Source organism: Vombatus ursinus, unplaced genomic scaffold (assembly GCF_900497805.2).
Source record: "Vombatus ursinus unplaced genomic scaffold, bare-nosed wombat genome assembly UNPS02005286.1, whole genome shotgun sequence".
In the NCBI taxonomy this organism is placed as follows: Eukaryota; Metazoa; Chordata; class Mammalia; order Diprotodontia; family Vombatidae; genus Vombatus; species Vombatus ursinus.
Window position 1 is genome coordinate 8,362,068 of NW_020945064.1, and position 21,105 is coordinate 8,383,172.

The 21,105-nt window shown below is 37.8% G+C and overlaps 1 protein-coding gene across 7 annotated transcripts in view; it reads right to left on the reverse strand.

Moving 5' to 3' along the window:
* The window catches only part of BANP (BTG3 associated nuclear protein), a 254,011-nt gene that overhangs the window by 128,634 nt on the left and 104,272 nt on the right, over positions 1–21,105 (reverse strand). For all 7 annotated transcript variants that reach the window (XM_027847684.1, XM_027847683.1, XM_027847681.1 and 4 more), the window contains one exon: positions 685–852. In XM_027847684.1, the coding sequence (XP_027703485.1) occupies positions 685–852 (168 nt within the window). The remainder of the gene's footprint in view (positions 1–684; positions 853–21,105) is intronic.

Here is a 21,105-nt window from a genome sequence, read left to right on the forward strand (position 1 = left end):
GAGGGGAGGAGAGGAGAGGAGAGGAGAGGAGAGAAGAGGAGAGGAGAGAAGAGAAGAGAAGAGAAATAAAAGGAGGGAAGAAGGAAACCTGAGTCAAAAGTAGAACTTTGGGCAGTCTCAGGAAGGGGACATTGAACAAAATCCCTTTATTTGCTTGTTTGTTAATTCATTTGTTTCTACCTTATTAACGAGGTACTTTTAAAATTTTGCCTCATTTCGTATTTGATTTTTGTTGATGGGTTAGTTTGAATTTTTAATAATTTGAATAAAGTATGATGCTATGTGGCTACCTAATAAATAAGAATTTTTGAGTCTAGATATTTCAATGAAATAGATGTTAACATTTCATTGATGGTTTGAAAAAAAATATTTAAAAATAAAATGAGGGAAGAATCTAAGAACTGAAGAGAATTTCTGGGCTTTGCCACTGGCTAGTTATGTGAGAATAGTCAAAGTTACTTAACCTCTGGGCCTCAGTTTCATCAGCTGGAAAATGAGGGTAATAAAACTTAACCTACCAACAAAGTCAAGTGATCTGCAAACTATAAAGTATCACAAATAAATATGAATGGTTACCGTGAAGCTGGCTAAATAGGTAGAATCAGTCTCAAATTAACTTGAAAGCATAATAAAATCATAAACATAAAAAATTTAACAAAAGATTCAATTTCTGACAACAGTTACCTGAGCCACTATAAGATGATGAAGAAGGTGTCCGCCTGGAGAAGCTTTTGACTGCAAGACTCTGCCCTCTTTGTTTTCGCCGCCAGGCTGTCCTACACTTGGAGTCAATACTCTGCTTGATTCGATACCAGTCAGATTCTGTGATTCCAAATTTATAAAAAAGGTGACCTGAAAAACACATCCCAAAAAAGCCCTGAGTAAGATGAATGTGCTTTATGGGCACACTTAGAGGGAGCACAAAAATGGTGTCCGTAACACCTAGCCCAAAGAGCACTGCTATTGTAATGAATGAAGTCAGAATGTACTCTCTGGTTGCTAAGCTCATGATCTGAAAAAATTATTTCATAAGAGAATCCTGAGTCACAAACACAGCCACAGGTCACCCCTGAAAACAAGACCAAATATTTACAAAATCAAAAATTTTAACTTCTAAATATTTATTTAATTTTAGACCAACTTAAGCTATCCTCAACTGTGCTGATCCCGACTAAAGAAGGTGTATCACAGAATCAGAAATCATAGGTTCAAATAACAGCCTGCTTCCCATGAGATTTGGAACCAGAGTCACTTTATAAATCAGAACTTAGTTTCTTGATCTATAAAATAAAGAATACTCAGTGAATTCCACAGTCCCTTCCATAAAGGATCTAACGTGACTCTAAAGCCACAAGATCACAGACTTCAAACTAGATGGTCCTCACCATCTAGTCCAACCCCCTCATTTTAGAGATGAGGAAACTTAGGGACCCTACGGAGGTCAAATGATTCATCCAAAGCAAATGTACAGGTGTTAAGAAGAGCTAAATGCAAACCAAAGTCTTCCGATTCTAGTGTCTGGCCTCTTTCCACTTTACATCACTTAGAATCCTAAGATCTTAAGTGGACAGTGCCCAAAACAAGGGACTATAGAGATCAGAAGTTTCTGGCTCTTTGGGACTTCAGGTCAGTTATCCCTTGAGCTGGCATACAACGTACAGTCCTTGAGGTGAAGAAAGCTGGCAATAATCTGCCTGGTGACCTTATCCTGAGAAGCAAAGCCCAAGATAGGGCAGTATTTGGAAAGAACAAAGGCCGCCCCCCCCCAAAAAAAAACAAAATCCACTAAAATAAAGTTTATATTATTGAGATTCATAAATTCTAAGATGTTGACAATTTGTGAAAAGCAACAAACAAACAAACAAACAAACAAAAACACCAAAAAAGTCTATCTAAAGTTTCCCTACCACATCTATGGCATCACCATCCTTTCAATCCCCAGACCTCAAAGTCCTGAAGTTTCCAACTTCCTTCCCTTCTATGTCCCTCATAATCTTTAAGTCAATCAAACTTGCTATTTTGTTCTTCTATCTCTGAAATTTAATCCTCCTACGTTTCCACAGCCATTACAAAGACTGAGCCCTGCTCCGGTTTATTCTACACACCACTACCAGGATACCTCTTAAAAATCATTTTCTTCCAATCATTCCACCAGTCAAGAAGCCTCTGTGCCTCTCTGATGCTTTTTAAATCAAGTGTCACCTCCTTGGTTTGATGTTAAATATCCTCCATCAAAAGAATTTGCTAATACCTATCAAACAGCATTTCTCATCATATCTCATCATATATTAAAACCAAAATAGAATTCAAAGGTGATGGAGCCTAATCTACACCTGAACGATTAGTAATCCCTCCTATGATTCCTCTAACAAATGGCCATCTAGACTCAATTTGACGGCCTCCAAGTGATAGGACATGTACTCTTGCCCGAGGAAGCCCACTTCAAGAAGGGAGAGATCCAACTGCTAGTAAGTTTCTTCTTACATCAAGCTGAAAAGTTTATTCATTGCTCCTAACTCTGTAGGGTCAAGCAGGGTAAGTCTTATCCCTCTTCCAAATGACAGTTGTTTAATAACTACAAACAGTAATCATCCTCCAAAATGAAAAGATGACCTTGCTAGCAGGGTGACTGTCAATGCATATCAACTTGGTTTCTACCTATTTTTTTTATCTGAATAGAAATTTCATGAAGGAATGCCTACAGGGTGAGTCTTATCAATAATGGCATAGTAGTAGCAATGATAATAGCAACAGCTAACATTTATATGGTGTCTACTATGTGCCAGGCACTCTGCTAGGTACTTTGATAAATATTATCTAATTTGGTCCTTACAACAACCTCATAAGGTAAGAACTATTAGTAACTCCATTACACAGATAAGGAAAATGAGGCCAACAACAGTCAAGCGACTTGCCCAAGGTCACACAGGTAATAAGTGTCTAATGCTGGATTTGAATTTATGTCTTCCTGACTCCAGATCCAGAGTTCTATCCACTCTAACACCTACCTTCCCCAGAGTTGAGGGAGTAAAAATTTGTCTCCTATAGGAGTTAAATTTGTCTTCTACAACAATCATAACCTGCTTAATAGCAACAACACCACCTGTTCAAATTATCTCAAATCCATCTGTCTGTATCACTCACTTGGCAATTAACTACATTTGTCCTGTATTGCTATTTTACTTTTAAGTTTTCATTTGTTTATGGGGAGCAGAAACCCTGCTCTATTTTTTTAATTAAGAAATCTTCATATGCATCATTTCCTACTGCATAATAGTATTCAATTATATTTGTAAACCAGTTTTTTCATCCACTCCATAACTGATGGGTGCCTGCTTTGTTTCCACTTCCTTTCTAAGACAAAGGATGTAACTATAGATATTTTCATAGATGGCAGTCAGGTGGCACAATGGATAGGGTGTTGGTCAAGAAGAACTGAGTTTAAATCAAACTTCAGGCATTTACTACCCATGAAGCCCTGGCCAAGTCATGTAACCTTTCTTAGTCTTAACTTCCTCATCTGTTAAATGGAAAAATAACAGCATCCTAATTCAAGCAGCTGTTGTGATATTAAAATGAGAAAACATATGGAAAGCATTCTGTAAAATTAAAAGAATCATAAAATAGTGCCTGTTTTTATTATTGTTATATTTTTGCATATATTGGATATTTCTTTCTGCCTTTGACTTCCTTTGGCCGCGTTCACTGGGTCATATGGTAGATAGTCACTTTCCTGCATTACTAATATCCAGAATGCCTGGAGCAATTCATAGCTGCAACCCATAAGTCTGGATGTGTTGTCTCATTATAATCACTACAATTAAAAAACAATTTATTGTTTCTATGATTTGCTCATTGACCCACCCATCCAGGACGCCATTACTTAGCTCTACACTTACTACTATGGTGATACCTCTCTAGGCTTCATTTGTTTCATCTGTAAAACAAGGAGTTGAACTAGATAACCTGCGAAATCCCTTCTACCTCCCAATATATTGTCCCATTATCTTATGATTCTAGCCTCCATTTAGGTGTCTATAATTGTATGTCCTTTATGACCATTTTTATTGTATTACAGTGTATAACAGATATACATATAATTTCTGTCTTCCTTCTTACACATGCTTATGATACCTTTGAGGACTAAAAATTGTTACTTTTTGTAAAAAGTACCATAGGACCCTCAGATACATGTATTCTTTGGTGTTCCCATTCAAAGGCACCACAGGCCAGTAAAAGGTAATATTTTCCACAATCTACTAGGCTCTGTATTTTCCTTCTCATTGCTCTTCCTGTTGTATCTTCTCAGATGTGATAGATCACCAGTCTCTTACTATTATTATGCTACTATTAATATCTTTTCCAAATTCACCAAGTTTTTCTTTTAAGAACTTCAACCCTATTTCATTTAGTGCATTTACACTTAAGTGTAAATTAAGGGAAATTCTTCTCCTAAAATGCTCAAACATCTGTGTATCTGTATCCTGCCCAATCCAGTAGACTTTGCTACAACCCCTGTTTCATATCACGCCCCTCCTCTAAGCTCTATGGGTCTGCTCCAAAATGCTGCCTGAATATTCCTTTGCTCAGGGAGTTAACTGTTCTAGAGAATGCCTATCTTTGGTGCTAAATTGTCTACTCATGTTAGACTTACTTCTCATTTCTGCCTGTTTTTTGGATATTGTTATGCTTTGATTTTTCACTTAAGTCTCTGATTGCTCTTCGGAACCATTCTTGTAACGCCTTCATCATCCTCAAGTGTTTCCTCTGTACTTGTTCTTTGAGCTGACTCTCTTCTTCTTTGTTCATTGCCTCCCCCCATCCCACTTTATCAACCACTTTGTTTATTTTTCTATCGTTTTCTTGCTGCAAAAACATCCAGTTGATCCTTCCTTTCTGTAGCTTAGCTTTACTGTGGCCTTATCTGAACCCCTGCTGCCTTCCTCAGTTTTCTACAGCCCTCAGGGAATAAGTAAGGCTGTCCAGTTGAGACAATGCTGCAGGGAGACTCAGAAACTCATGTCACTAGATCTATTCCTCAACTTTTCCAGTCCTCTGCTTCTGGGCTTTACCATCCCCTTAGTCACTGGCCTTCTCTAACTCCTAGAAGTTAGACCCAGTTGGAGAAAACTCTTTGCAACTACTTTTTTCCATCTGCTTCCTCCTGTATAGTACTAAACCTTTATAACTAGCCCTGCTTCAAACTCTGCTACAACTCTCCCACCACCAGCACCCACCCCCATTATCTTTTTCTAGAGCCTCAGGACTGCTATGCTTCAGAGGCTTCAACTTGTCCTGGCAAAAGGGCCCCTCCTTGGGACACTATCAAGAACTTAACTCCTAGGGTTGATTCCTAAAATTTCAGCCAACAAAATGTTCAAGAGCTAGCCAAGTCTCAGACTATAGATCAGGGGGGTCCCAGTGTCCTGTGAGGTCCAGGAACAACAACAGGCTGGTCAGTTGGTATTTAAGTACTTTTTTTTCTAGAAGAACTGATAAAGTGTTGAGTTCTTTCAATTGTTCTGTTCTTATCAATACTCCATTTGCAGGTATTTTTCACATGCATTTGGTGTGTGGTGGGGAGAGGGTCATATGCTAGGCTACCACTCACCCCACCATCTTCCCAATATCCTCATTTTTTAAAAAATATCTTCTACAAGCCCCTCCCATAGTACAGTTAGATTTAATAAATACTTAATTGGCTTTTATCTAATTTCAATCACATGTTAAATTTGGGCTTATGTCCAATTCTACATTCAGTGTAATACCTAGTATTCCCTTAACACTTACTAAGGAATAATTATGAATGTGGGAATAAGTGCTCTGAAGAAAACATTCTCAACCTTCTTATTGACTTTAAAGTTCAAATCACAAGAAATATGTGTCTCAGAACACTGTGACCTTATCTAGAGGGTCCATGAAATTTCACTGATTAACAGAAAAATATGGTTGAAGTTCAGCTATTTAGTAATAAGTTTAAGCTGGAAAACTTATTGTTTTGACTACTAAAGGCAATGAAGTTGGTCTATCTACTGAGAATTAAAATGTATTTTCACAGTATCTTCCCAGCAGGACCAAAATACTTATAATAATCAAAACAAAGGAAATGTTTGGAGATTTTTTTTAAGTACTAGAATTAAGATCAAGAGTCCCCTTTGTTTTAGAATATTACTTGGTGAAGACAATTCTAATAGCACACATTCAAGACTTTTGACTCCAAATGGAAAAAAAAAAACAAACTTCAGGATCAGATCTAGGCAAAAAAAGTGGGAGGGAGATAATTTATAGCTTGGGACACTATAATGATTTTATAAAAGCTACAAAGGGCGCTTCAAAATTCTTTAAAACAAAGGGAAATCTTAAATGAAGTGACTTCTGCTTTGTTCCCTGAGATTGAAGCTAAATCTAAAGTAATCTGCCTTCTTGCTAAGGAAGGGAAGAAAATATATCAAACAAAATCTGTGAGCAAGAAACAATAAATCTTTTAAGTGAGCAATGTTGGGCAAGCTATGAAAATTAACTTATCCTGAAATGAATTGACAAATCTAATCCAAAGAACACTAAACTAAGAAGGATAAGAGAGGGAGAAAACCGTCTGAATATTTTCAAATTAGCTGTCTCAGAGGGAGCCACAAAGAAGGAAGAAGAACAATTCAAACACCTTGACCTTCAAAGGAGACAAAATCCAAAATAGAAGCCCCATGGCCTCAAATGCTTATAAAGAAACATCCAAAGTTTAGGCAACAAATAAAGAATCAGAAACTTTAACAAGCAGGTTAATTTAGCTCCATAGGCATCACTAAAACTTGATGGAATGAAACCCATGAACTGAACCATGAGTATATCTTGAGTATATAAATGAGTATATCTTGTTAAAAAAACAACAACAATAACAATACAGGAATGGCTAATAATAGCTAGCATTTAAATAGCATTTGACGGTTTGCAAATAGCACACCATAAAATGTAAAAAAAAAAAACAAAACCCAAAACAAAACACTTTATATATGTTATTGCAGCTGATTCTAACAACCCAGGGGATAGGTTCATACATTTGTAAGGAAATTTAGAATCATGTGAATCAAACATATACAGCTATACAGTTACAATTATATATCTATACTATATAGAGATAAGGCAACTAAGACCCAGAAAGTCAAGATCACTTGCCCAAGGTCACACATAGAGAAGTAGAAAAGGCATACCTTCTGATACCAAGTTCGGTGCTCTGACTTACATCATGCATAGTTTCTCAAGAAGAAACTGCCCCCCTTTGATCTAGACACACTACTGTTAAGACATACACCACAATGAGGTTAAAGACAGGGAGAAAAGCCCCATGTAAAGCAAAATATTTATAACAGCACTATTTTTAGTGGCAAAAAAAACTGGCAAAGCAGATGCCCATTAAGTGGAGAATGGTTGGCCAAACCCTGGTACATGAATATAAAGAGATATTACTGTGCCATGAAAAAAAAAAAAGATCAATACAAAGAATTCAGAGAAGCATGGGACATTAATCTTAACAGAAAGGTAAGGACTGGTTATTGACATGGGACATACTTCTAAATCATCTGCCAGTGAAGAGGCAGACCATGACTTGTAAGAACCAAGATAAAAATTAACACCAAATTAGAAAAATAAATGTGAGAAATGTGAGAAGGTACAGTACAATCAAAACATCTCCAACCCGCACTATAAAAACTAGATATAGATGCAAAACAAAGTCAGGTTTGCCAATAACTACTTGAGTCATTGTGGGCAAATTACATGACCTCCTAAGCCTCAATAACCCCATAAGCATAAGGGGCTGGTCTAGATCAGCTCTAAGGTCACTTAGAGCTCTAAGTCTATGATCTATCATCTTTACCAGTTGGAGAGAAATGTCAGCCAAGGCAAATAGCATCTTAGAATTAATTTGTAAAATCTTAAGGAGGAAGACAGCTTCTCATACAATAGCGAGAACTACTATAAGGAAAACCAGGCTCATAGAATGCTTGGCAAAAGGCCCAATTAACACAAATGATCCTAAGAGAACTGAAGAATGAAACTGGAAGGACAACAAACATCGCATAAATGGAAAAGATCTGTTGTCAAAATTTCTACAAATTTTTTCCATGAATGACAGTAGAGTCACCATAATTGAACCCTAACATTGAAATCCTTGTTGAATGGAAATGAATGAAAAACAAAATGGGTGAAGCAGTTCAAATATATTAAAAATTTTACTCTTTTCTGTTTGCATTAATTTTTCTTATAGATGTAAATAGGGGACAGACACACACACACACACACACACCCCTTCCAACTCCATAGACAGGCAACTGAATACGAACAAAAGACAAATATACGTTTCCAAATATTTAATAACACAGGATAAGAAAAGGAAGCCCACTAAAATGAATCCTTAAAAACTCATCATCTCTTTGTCACCAAAAAAAAAAAAAGGAAGGAATTTAATGGAATCTGCCAAGTGTTTTTACAACCTTTTAATGAAAAAGATGAATTTTATGCATTCTAGTGAAAATAAAAATTTTAATTTTAATTTATATGTTAATCTGACAGCTCAGAACCTAGATTCCAGCAAATGAAAAAAAAGGCATTATCTCTTTAAAAGAAAAAAATTGTATTGATATTTATAAATGACAAAAATTTCTAAGACATCATGTTATATAAGCCTTTTCAACAGCAACACAGAATTCCATCTGGATGGCAAATGCCATCACAAAGGCTGCCAAGAAAAACTAGCTTATGAATCAACAACGAAAATTTCTACCCTTCTGAAGGAGCTTGTGGGTTTAGAAATGACAGGTGTCACAGAAACCCAGTTAGTGCACAAATGTATTTACATTTTACCAACAGTAGCACTATCATCAGACCTCGGTTCTGATTGAACACTTAACAACAAAAACTCTACTTCAAAGTTTGGATCAGTCCCAGTATGAGCATTAAAGAAAAGAAATGATCTTTCTGGAACTGATCTGTTTGAACTGAGCAAAATCACAATTTTTCCTTGATTTTCATAATAATTTTCCATATGAACTTTGGCAAGGTGGCACAAAATACATGCTTTCTTAAACAAGTCAGTATTTTTCTCTAATGAGATACTGAGAACATTCTGTACTTGTACATCGCTTTTCTACTACTCAAATAACTTTCTCATCTAATATTCCATTTATTTCAACATCCCTGAAAAGCAGATAAGAGATACATAGTGATTCTCATTTTACATCTGAGTAACCAGAGAAGAGAGATTAAGTGATCAAAGATCTTTGTTCAAGATCAAAAAGTTAGTTGTGGAGGAAGCTGAGAGTATGTGCTAATATTTCGGCAACTTTGTATTTTAGGACTGGCTGATTTGGGCTGTTATGCTTCAAGCTCTATGCTGTCACTAACTACCTGAGCCTCAGGATGTTTGCGCTCGGGCACCTACCTACCTACCTCCCCCTTTATCCATCCACTCCACATATTCCCACATCCCCTTATTTCCAGAACTGTTTGAACTGGGGCTCAACCTACTTTCTCCATCCAGTAGTATTTCAAGCAAGTGTGCATCTTGCCCTCCTTTTCTTTCTCTCTCTCTCTCTCTCTCTCTCTGTCTCTCTCTCTCTCTCTTTCTCTCTGTCTCACTGTTTGGCAGAAGTTAACCAAACACTTCAGAAAAATGTGTTGGATTGATATTGACTGACACCAAGTGAATAACCCCACCTTAGAAAGGAACTACTAATTTTACATTAAAAAAAAAAGACAACAATGTCCTAGGGAAGAGAGATTGACAATAATTCCTCCATTGTGAGTTCATACACACTAAAAATTGTGTCTATGACAAAAAGGAAGGGGTAAGAAATAACTGGGAAAAGAATAGGGGAAGAGCTTTGGACTACACCCTCAGAGCTAGGGGCCAGTAGGAGAGGAGGAGGGAAGGAGGAAAAATCACCTTTCCTTCTCAGTTGAGGGAATCAGATATCTACTGGCACACAGTTTATCAGACAATACAAAATCATGGGGTTTTTTCTTACCTGTACATGGACTCTTGGTTTCATTGATCCAATTTTCCCAACGTGCATAGTTCTGATCACATTATTACCTTGACTAGAAATTACCAATGACTTCCTGTAACTTTGAGAAATGTCTAAAACCTCCACAATCTTGGTCCAAACTACTGTCTGGGTTTCCCACACCTTCTTTCCTTTCAGGAACCCTACACCTAAGCCAACCCAGACTACTCGCCTTTCAGTCTGAAGGTCTGTTCATGATGCCCCTGTGCCTAGAAAGCCTCTCGCAACCCCAGTCCTAACACTGCCATTTGGACTATTTATTGCCCATCCTTCAAGGTCTAGTTTAAATTCCACATCCAAAATGAAGCCCAACCTGATTTCTCTCATATATGAGAGGTCATTTCTCCCCTGTCCTCTCACAGGCTTTGTTTTTTACATCTCCTGAACTTATCATATTCTAATATCCTTTCAGGTATATCTTCATTATTTTCGTATCTCCCTCAGTACTGAGCATGATAACTTACATATAGTAGGTGTATAATTAAAGTTTGCTGAATGAATAAATACTAAAACAAAATGCATATGATTTTTGAGTGTCTCATAATATAAGGTTTTTGTATGCAATACGAATAGAAAATGAAAATAGTTTTGATTTTATCTAAACTAATTCTGGCTTAACCAAAAGTTAAGAAAAATAGAATAAAATTAAAAATTTCTCTTTGTAATACAAGAGCTATTTACCTAATTTGTGCAGGGTGTTCACAAAGGACACCCCCCTCCGGTGTGAGGGCTTGCTGAGCCCTTTTCAGGACTGTTCATCAACCTTTACTGTGTAACTCTCAACACCCAACTCTCACCTGTGACTCCAAGAAGCTGTAGCATATTCAATAGCTACACCCCAGGAAAACCATCTCAGCAGATGACCTAGACCAGGCTGAGCGTAAACGACAGGCCTCAGACCTGCTGATGAGTTACGAATATGTCTACACAAGTATGTGAAGACTTTCCCCAGCAGAATAGGCAGATTAGAATGTGTTCCAATAGCCATGAAGGCCGCTGAAGCAGGCGCTATGAAGCACTTAGAGCTTGGTCAGGCATCAAAGATGTGCCAAGGTCATCCAATGCATCCTGGGCCATCACCAGTCATCTTGACTTTTGTCTTGCCACTGCACTTCGGTGACTCAAAAAGAGAGGGTGAGACTGATGACTTTGTGTGCCTCATTTAATTCCAACTTACGCACAACCCATGATGTCACTGGTCCTCTTCGAAAATGAAAGACAAACAACAACCTAACACAAAATATATTCCCAACTCCTTTCAATCTAGCAAAGTCCTATAAATTCTTTAAGGGATTGCTCAAATCCCAAAACTCTCACGAAGAATTCGCCACCACTACAAACAAAATGGATATGGAAGGCACTTTGCAAAATGATAACAACAATAACAACATCTATATCAATAATAGCAGCTAGTATTAATATGGCGCTTTTAAGGTTTGCAAAGCACTTTATAAACATTATGTCAATTTATTTTCACAATAAGCCTGGGAAGTAAGTGGTACTATTTTCCCAATTTTATAGACAGGAAAGTGAGGCAGACAGAGGCTAAGCGATTTGCTCAGGGTCATAGAGCTAGTAAGTATATGAGGCTGGATTTGAACTCAGGTTCACTGCCCCTCCCAGCAAGCTAATGAAAAATAACAATAATATATTGAAGCATCATGTAAACCTTAAGGCACTATATGAGTTAGCTCTACTTTTTACCATTTTCCTTGCTGATTTCAGTGTTCACTAAGAGCCTCTCTGGTACATAAATATTGCACCAGGTGCCGTGCAGGAGGTGAAAGAAGCTGAATGTTGGACACAAGATGCACATGGAACACGGTTCTTCCTCCTCATACTGTTCTCCAAGTCCTGTCCATACTGTTTTGCCAACATACTGGGTATGTTTCTCATTCGGCCAGTGTTTTTATTATGTATTAACATCTGGTGCTGAGCACAATTCACATTTTTGGACTGAATAAAAGGTAAAGGTGAAATCCACTGGAGCTGCAGCTCCATACAAACAGGAATACGGCCTTGACCCTTGCTGTTGATGCACCGATGATGGCCGACAGGCTCGATCCATTCTATGGCTTAGTTTCCCTCTATTAGTCCATAAGAGATACCTAAGACTCCAACTGCTCCCCTCCAGCCCCAAGGTTCTGTGAGCTGCTCGCCTTTTCCTTCTTACTCCTTCGGCAAGTCTCCAGATAAAAGTGGGGGAATGGGGGCCTTTCACATCCCTTGCCACTGCAACCTTTTCTGTAAGTATGGCCCAGTCCAGTAACTGGTGATATTCCAAAATTCAGACTATAGAATCTCAGACTATACCACTTGTAACAAAACCTGTGACAGACACTGAAAGGCAAAGACACAGACCAAAGTACTAGGATTTTTAAGCTTTAAAGTCGCTTGGGTCGAGAGGTGGGGAAAAGTATCAAGTTCATTTTTCATAAAGGAATGAAAAACAAATTCACTACTACTGTGATCGGAAATTTGGGGGGTGGGGAAGAAATGTCAGACTCAGTGCCAATAATTCATTTCTTTAAATTACTGTCTTAATATATCACTGGCCCAGGAAAATAAAAGAAATAAACAGGGGAAGACTGCATAGAATAAATTACAGTATTTTATACCCAAAAAATGTAGAAGCAAAAAGCCAGTGCTACTCAACTAATATTCCATGTGACGATTACCCATATCCATATTTTCCCAGCCTCAAAGCCAAGTTAGTCACTTTTCTCCAGTGGTAATTCATTTATTCAAGAGAAAAATAAATACTCAGCTCTACCTTTTCCAAGATTGTAAAAAGAAAGCCACCTTATCCCCTCTTTTTTTTTTTTTACTTCTCCAAAGCAATAACCCTTATAACCCAATAAAAGTAATAACCCTTTATCTTATAATAATAATAACCTCTTTCTTCCCCCTTGCTTGGAACCTATTGTCTAGTTTCAAATCAGAGAAGATGCAAAGGCTGGTTAGTTCAGCTTGTTAGAGCATATGGCTAAAGACACCAAAGACAATATCTTCTGGACTTTGTTCTGTGTCCACAGGCCTCAGTGCAAAAATGAGAACATCAGTATCTAGGATGCAAATGGTTGTGTCTGCTTTCATCTAGAAAAACAGCTCAAAGCATGGACTACAATGTTAGGCAGGCAAACCTTCCAGGAGGCTATTGTAGTCTATGTGTGAGGTGATAAGGCCTGCACCAGGGGAGTGGCAGGATCAGAGGAGAGAAGAGGACATAAACAAGAAATGATGCAAAGGTAAGATTGCCAGGCCTTGGCAACAGGTTGGATATGGGGGGTAAGAGAGGGAGAAGTGCAAGATGACTCCTACTCAATGTGCCTGAAGGACTGAGGAGATGGTGTAGCCCTTCTACAGGAACAGGCGGGGGGCATGGAGGGTTTAGAGGGAAAGATAATGAGTTTCCTTTTTGAACATACTGAGTTTAAGATGTCAAATGGCCATCAAGTTAGAGAGGTCTAAAAGGCAGCTAAAGATGTGAGACTAGAGGTCAGCAGAGAGACTGGGGCAGGTAAGACAGATCATCAGAACAGAGACAGTAATTAAATCCATGGGAGCTGCTAAGATCCCCAAATAAAGTAGTATGAAGGGAGAAGAAAACAGGCCGTGTATGACACCTACAAAAACAGAGCATGATTTGGAGAAGGATCGAGCAAGGAAACAGAGAAGGGGCAGCCAGATAAGGAGCAAGAAAAGTCAGGTGAGAGTAGTGTCCCAAAAATCTAGAGGGACTATTTATTTTAATAAAAGAATGTCCATGCCACTCCCCAAGTCATATGCTTCATATTTTCCTATATCCACAGCACTGTTCTTTCCTTGGAATACTTTTTGCTATACCCATTTTTCTCTATGCCTATTCAAATCCTCATCTTTCAAAAGCCAACTCCAGCCCTCTCTCCTCCTCCCTAATATCTTCCTCCTCTGAACCCTTACAACTAAATCCTGGGAACCGCTCATTTAGAACTGAATCGTAGTGCTTTATATTGCTATTAACCTTTCCATATCTGCAAAGTTCATGACTCCAGGTAAAACCATAAACTTCAAGAGGGTAGTGTCTTATGTGTTATACTTCTTTGACTGACCCAAGGCATTGAGCTTAACCGAGCTGGACTTAAATAGGTATGAGCAGAATGCACCAATTGCCAAATTTTATTGCATCTATAAAAGTCATGACTTAAATAATTCTGTAAGCACTGACCGTAGTCCAGGAGTCATTCCTATGTGGATTCCTTTGATGGAGCTTTACAAGCAGGAGAATGAGTAAATACCCAATTGGGCATTTAATGAGGAGGCCTAGGCCCTCCACACCTTCATCCCTCTCCAGGCTTCATTCCTGACTCAGCTCCACAGGATTTCTTATGTTTTCCTTGTCTTCCCCCTGGAAGCTCACTCCACCCCGGACTACTTCTTACACTAGAACTGCCCTCTGCTCCTGTGATTGGCTGGTTTCACCCAGAACCTCCATTTTAAGGAGGTGCTCAGACCAATTATGTCTCCCCTAGTTCCCAGTCCTGACTCTCCCATTCTCTGACTTTCTCTACAATGCCCCTGCCCCACTGAGAGCCTTCATTCACAACCTCTCCACTCCTTTTTCATCTCCCTTTCTTGTGCTGTCTTCCTCCATCAGAATGTATGCTCCTTGAGGGCAGAAGACTTTCTGCTTGTATTTATATTCCACAGTTCCTGACACACGATAGGCACTTAATAAATGCTTCTTGACTTGACTTGACTTAACTTGACTTGACTTGAGGTATAACAGAGACTGTAGGCATAAAAGTCCTGTCACCAAAAAAAAAAAAAAAATCTATGGTTTAGGCGTAAGAACCAAGTTTTCTTTTGTCTTTTAATCATTATTTCATAGGTTTACAGTTGGATAGTACTTCAAAGTTCATCTAGTCCAACCCCTTCATTTTTATAGATAAGGAAACTGAGGCCCATATGGGACAAGCGATTTGCCAAAGGGCACACAGGTAGTAAATAGTAGAGCTAGATTTTTTTAACCCATGACCTCTCTCCCCAAACCTAGCACTCTTTCCATCTTACTATTTTTCTGATCATTGATCAATTAATCAGCAAATATTTACTAAGCCCTATATGCTAAGGACTGAGGATAAAAGAGTAAAAGTCTCTCTCCTCAAGGATGTGATTTTCCAATGGAGAGGCCAACACGTACACAAACACCTACATGTGTGCATATATGAATACAAGGTGGTTTTCAGAGAGAGTATAACTAGTAGCTGGGGAAATTAGGAAAACTTTCATGAACAACGTGGTATTTAAGTTGAGTCTTAAATGAAAACAGGGATTCCAAGAGCCAGAGGTAAAGATGGAGAGCATTCCAGGCAAGGGGGATAGCCAGCATAAAGAGATCAGCAAGTTCCTTGGGGGAATGCCACGGGAAGAGAGAAGCATCTTTCTAAAAATAATCTGTCCAAAAAACTACTACCAAATGATATGTAAAAATGCTCTTTAAAAATCCTCTCAAGGGCAGCTAGATGGCGCAGTGGATAGAGCAGCGGCCCTGAAGTCAGGAGGACCTGAGTTCAAATCTGACCGCAGACCAAACACTTGACACTTACTAACTGTGTGACCCTAGGCAAGTCACTTAACCCCAATTGCCTTAAAAAAAAAAATCCTCCTCTCATTCCCCAATTGATAAATGGTCAAAGGATATGAATAGGCAGTTTTCAGAGGAAGAAATTAAAGCTATCTATAATCATATGAAAAAATGCTCTAAATCACTATTGATTAGAGAAATGCAAATCAAACAACTCTGAGGTACCACATCACACCTATCAGATTGGCTAACATGACAAAACAGGAAAATGATAAATATTGGAGAAGTGGGAAAATTGGAACATTAATGCATTGTTGGTGGAGTTGTGAACTGATCCAACCATTTTGGGGAGCAATTTGGAACTAGACCCAAAGGGCTATAAAAAGGTACATACCCTTTGACCCAGCAATAGCACTTCTAGGGCTATATCCCAAAGAGATCATAAAAATGGGAAAAGGACCCATGTGTACAAAAATATTTATAGCAGCTCTTTTTATGGTGGCAAAGAATTAGAAATTAAGGGGATGCCCATCAATTGGGGAATGGCTGAACAAGTTGTGGTATATGAATGTAATGTAATACTATTATGCTCTAAGAAATGATGAGCAAACAGACTTCGGAAAAACCTAGAAAGACTTGCATGGACTGATGTTGAATAAAGTGAGCAGAATTGGGAGAATACTATACACAGTAACAGCCACATTGTGCAATGACTAACTTTGATAGTCTTAGCCCTTCTCAGCAATGCAAGGATCTAAGACATCTCCAAAGGTCTCATGATGGAAAATGCCATCCACATCCAGATAAAGAACTATGGAGTTGGAATGCAGACTGAAGCATACTATTTGCTTTTGTTTCTCTTTTGCTTTGTTTTGTTTCTTCTTTTTTTGTGGTTCCTCCTGTTGGTTCTAATTCTTCTTCACAACATGACTAATGTGAAAATATGTTTAATAGGAATGTATATGTAGAGCCCATATAAGATTGCATGCTGTCTTAGGGAGGGAGGCGAGGAGGGAGGGAGAGAAAATTTAAAACTCAAAAGCTTATGGAAGTGAAGGCTGAAAACTAAAAATAAATTAATAAAAAAAATTAAAAAAAAAAATCCTGTTCTCACATGGTAGTTTCCCTTCCCCACTCTCTAAGACACTTTGTGTTCCCTACTTAAAGGAATGTGTGATATACCCACTGCTCCTAGGGAAAGCATTTTAAGTATAGAAATGGCAAGAGAAACACTGCGCCACAAAAGGACTGACATGAGGCTTTTAGGGAATACATTCATCTGATCACAAATTCGAGAGAAACAAAGCTGAGGCTTGACCTGAACGATGTTTCGTTCCAAATGTGTCCCTCCTTATTAACCATGTGAGATTTGAAATGCTAATTGCATAGCAAGTCATTTAAACTCACTAAAAAGCATTTATGTCATTTAACTGAGGTATCAAAAGAAAACTAAATTTGTTTCTGATCTTTCTTAGTGAAATCTATTACTCAGATGGGTCAACTTAAACTGACCACTTATAAGAATCAATTTTAAAGGTGTTTATTGAAGGTAGTAGCCCAATATTAATAAATTTATAGTGCATCATTTCCCTTAAGCCCCCAAAACATTTTCAGGATGTTCTCTCATTCACATTCATACTATTCCTATGAAATACAGGATTGAACCTAAGATTTCACTGGTATAGCAAACTCCTAGATGAGGAAACTCCTGCTATCTACCAACGAAGACTGGCACCTTTTTTGTGTCGTGTTGTCTTTGAGAGTTGTGAAGAGCACTGGAAAATCAAATGACATCTCAGGGTCACGCACAAAGTCATTACAGATCAGAGGCCAGACTGATGATGATCTTCCTGACCCTAAAGCCAGATCTCTATCCACTGTGCCATACTGCCTCTCATGAAATATATAAATAGCCAGCAACCGTTTTCTCCACTCTACAGATGATATAGGGCTAATTTAATAGAAAAAAAAGATAGTGTGTTAAGATTGTGTTTGAAAGTCCTACACGGAGCATTCATTGACCACGTGCTGGTCCTTGACACTAGGGTCCAATTTCCCAAAACCAATGTTTTCCTGGTGCAACTCTATGTTTGTAAGTTATGGCGCGTCATGGTTGCCAACTGGTTAGTTGCCTAAGTTGTGCTGTCCCCACATGTAACCATACAAAAGCTTATATTTCAAAAGACAAATTCTTGCCTTCTGTGGTATGGTTTGTTCAATACACCAAATAACTTCTTTTATGTGTGTACATGTTACACTCATATCTGCACTCGATTCAAAGAGTCAAAGACAAAAAGACTGGTGGTGAGGAGGCTGCAGTGGATTACTACATGTTGTTGTTCAGTCATTTCAGTTGTGTCCGTGACCCCATTTGGGGTTTTCTGGGCAAAGATCCTGGAGTAGTTCACCATTTCCTTAACAACATGACACACTCACAATAAGTGGCATAGGATGTTTAAGATATGAATGACAAGAAAAGCAGGGAAGCCATCCACGCAACAAGAAGGAAGGACAACAAACGAACAACCTGAGCGTGGGAGCCACAAAACACGGTTGGGGACAACCTCCAGCATCCTGGGCAGATCCTCTACAGGAGACTGATGCAAAGACATGGCAAGGAAGGGCACAGGTTAAGAAGGCCTCCATGGCTTATAAACTACTGTACTGGCAGAAGCAGCCTGCCCTTAGGTCGGTGACACCATGAAACCACGAAAGTGTATAAACACAGGTAGGCAAACTAAGCACAGAAATATTAATCAGTTTGCCCACAAAAGAAACTTCGATTTTGGGAATTCCAGACCAGTGCCCCATCTACAAATCCAACAATGAAATCTGCTTGATAAATCAGAAAGGTACAAAGAAATAAACCCTGAGGATAGGTGATAATGGCGGCAAGGAATAAAGAAGAAATTCAGGAGCTCACTGAGGGACAAGGTTCAAATATGTCAAATAGAAGGCAGAAACCTACTCCAAAGAACTGGGAAAACCAAAGGACAAATACTGACACCAGAAGAAAATACCGTTGGCATCATCAGCTGCTTTTGCATTATAAAGGAGGGGAGGGTCAAACTTGGGCCAGGCTGCAAGGCAAAACTCAGGAGTGAGGCCAAACTAGATTAAAGTATAATTAGGAAATGTTTAACAAAATAAATAAAAATGCAATACAGCAAAGATAATGTTAATTTGTGGTTTTCTAAGTCAATATGTGGCCAACAGGGATCTGTAACAATTTGAGTTTTTGACACCACTGATATACACTACTGTTGCTATCTAAAATTGTGAATAAAATTAAAACTATAGTAGAAATGCTTGAACAACAAACAGTTAAAAAAAGAAGCTTATAAGTTTTACTGTTTTGAAAACTAAATTAATTCCCAAAACCGCCGGCTGGCTGAAATGGCATTTTACTTTGAAATGAATCTACATACTGTTAAAAAAAAAAAAATCTAATGACTTATTTTGCTACACATTTTCAATACACAGAATACTTTGATTTGATTTTTAAAATATAGGTTTATATGTGCCATTATAAAAAAGTAAGAAGAGTAAAGTCTGTATTTTCAATTACAGCAAAAGAGCCAGGCTGGTGAAGTTTTCAGATCATGTTTCCCTGTGAAAATTTAAAGATTTCTAAAAGAACCAACTATAAGCTAATTTAAGACATAGACTAACCTTAACTACTCTGGTTAGTTGCCCAAATTGTACTGCCTCCACTAGTAACCGTATAAAAGCTTATTATCTCACAAGACAAACTCTGTCTTTTGTGGTATGGTTTGTGCAATACACCAAATAGTTTCTTTTATGTGTATATATGCTGCTGTTCTTTCAAACAAATATTTCTTCATTTGGAAAAAGTGATACAAATTCTGCCTACTGTATGTTCCTAAATACTTTCAACTAAATGCACATTATGTTGAGTATTTTTTTTCCAGAAAAGGAAGGGGAGGGGGAAAAAAAATCTTTTTTGAACTAAAAACATCTTTATAATGATAAGCATGATCTAGTTATATATGCCATATACTACTTGAACAAATTTGACTGCACTTCCAAAGTTTTAAGCTATAAAAACAATTGAGGAGATCCCAGCTACTGGGGTAAGGACTCACTACTTGACAAAAACTCCTAGAAAAACTGAATAACTTTCTAGGAAGAGTTAGGTTCTGACGAATACTTCACTCCATATTCCAAGATAAGCTCTAAAAAAAAATCCTCTTTTAAGATCCATGGAGTTCATGTCCAAACAGAAGGCAAAATGAACAATGTGATTATATAAAACTTAAAAGTATTTGTACAAACAAATCTAATGCAGCTAAATTAAGAAGAGAAATCATTATGTGGGGAGTAGTGTGGGGGGAGGACCTTTGAATCAAGTTTCTCTGACAAAGGTATCATTTCTAAGATACAAAAGGAACTAATTAAAACTTATAAGAATAAGAGTCATTTACCAACTGATAAATGGTTAAAAAATACGAACAGGCAGCATTCAAGGAAAGAATTCCTGGCTATCTACAGTCACAAGAAAAAAATACTCTAAATCACTAATAATAAAAGAAATTCAAATTACAGTAACTGAAGGTCTTCCTTACACCATCAGCTTGGCAAAGATGACACAAAAGGAAAATGATAAATGATGGAGGAGCTGCAGAAAAGCAGACACCTCAATGTATTATTGGTGGAGGTCTGAACTGGTACCGCCATTCTGAAAAGCAATTGAGAACTATGCCCCAAAAGATACTAAATTGTACATGCCTTTGACTCTGCATTATCATCATTAGGATTAAACCCCCAAAATAGGTCAAGAAAGAGGAAAAGGTCTTCTATGTACAAAAAAAAAATTATAGCAGCTATTTTTATAGTGGCAAAGAAGTAAAAAAAATAAGAGGTACCCATCATTTGAAGAGTACCTGAACAAACTATGGTGTATGAATGTAATGCAACACAATTATGCTATAAGAAATGAAGAAATAGACATTTTCAGAGAAACCTGGGAAGAGTTGGATGAAATAATACAAAGTGAACAGAACCAGGAGAACAATTTATACTATAATATCAACATTATAAAAAGGAACAATGACCAACCGTTGTCCCAGAGGACCAAAGATGAAGAATGCCACCATCTCCTGACAGAAAAGTGAATGACTACTAACATGCAGAACAAGACACACACTTTGTTTGGCCTGACCACACCTATTTGTTACAAAGGTTTTGTTTTTCCTTGGGGTCAGGGAGATAAGAGGGAGTAAAAGTAAAAGGTCATAAAAAAAATTTTTAATTTATAAACTGAATGAATGTGTGACTGAGACAATTGGCAACTATTTTAACAAACAGCAGAAATCTCCACCTATGGCAGAATTTCCAAAGAACAAAGTAATCAAAAGGAAACAGCAATATTCATAGCAAGTTGTCAAAATAATGAAAATATGAAGACTGTCTAAGCCTTCTAAAAGATTTCAAAAAACTTCCTGGGGCTAGAATGAGAGA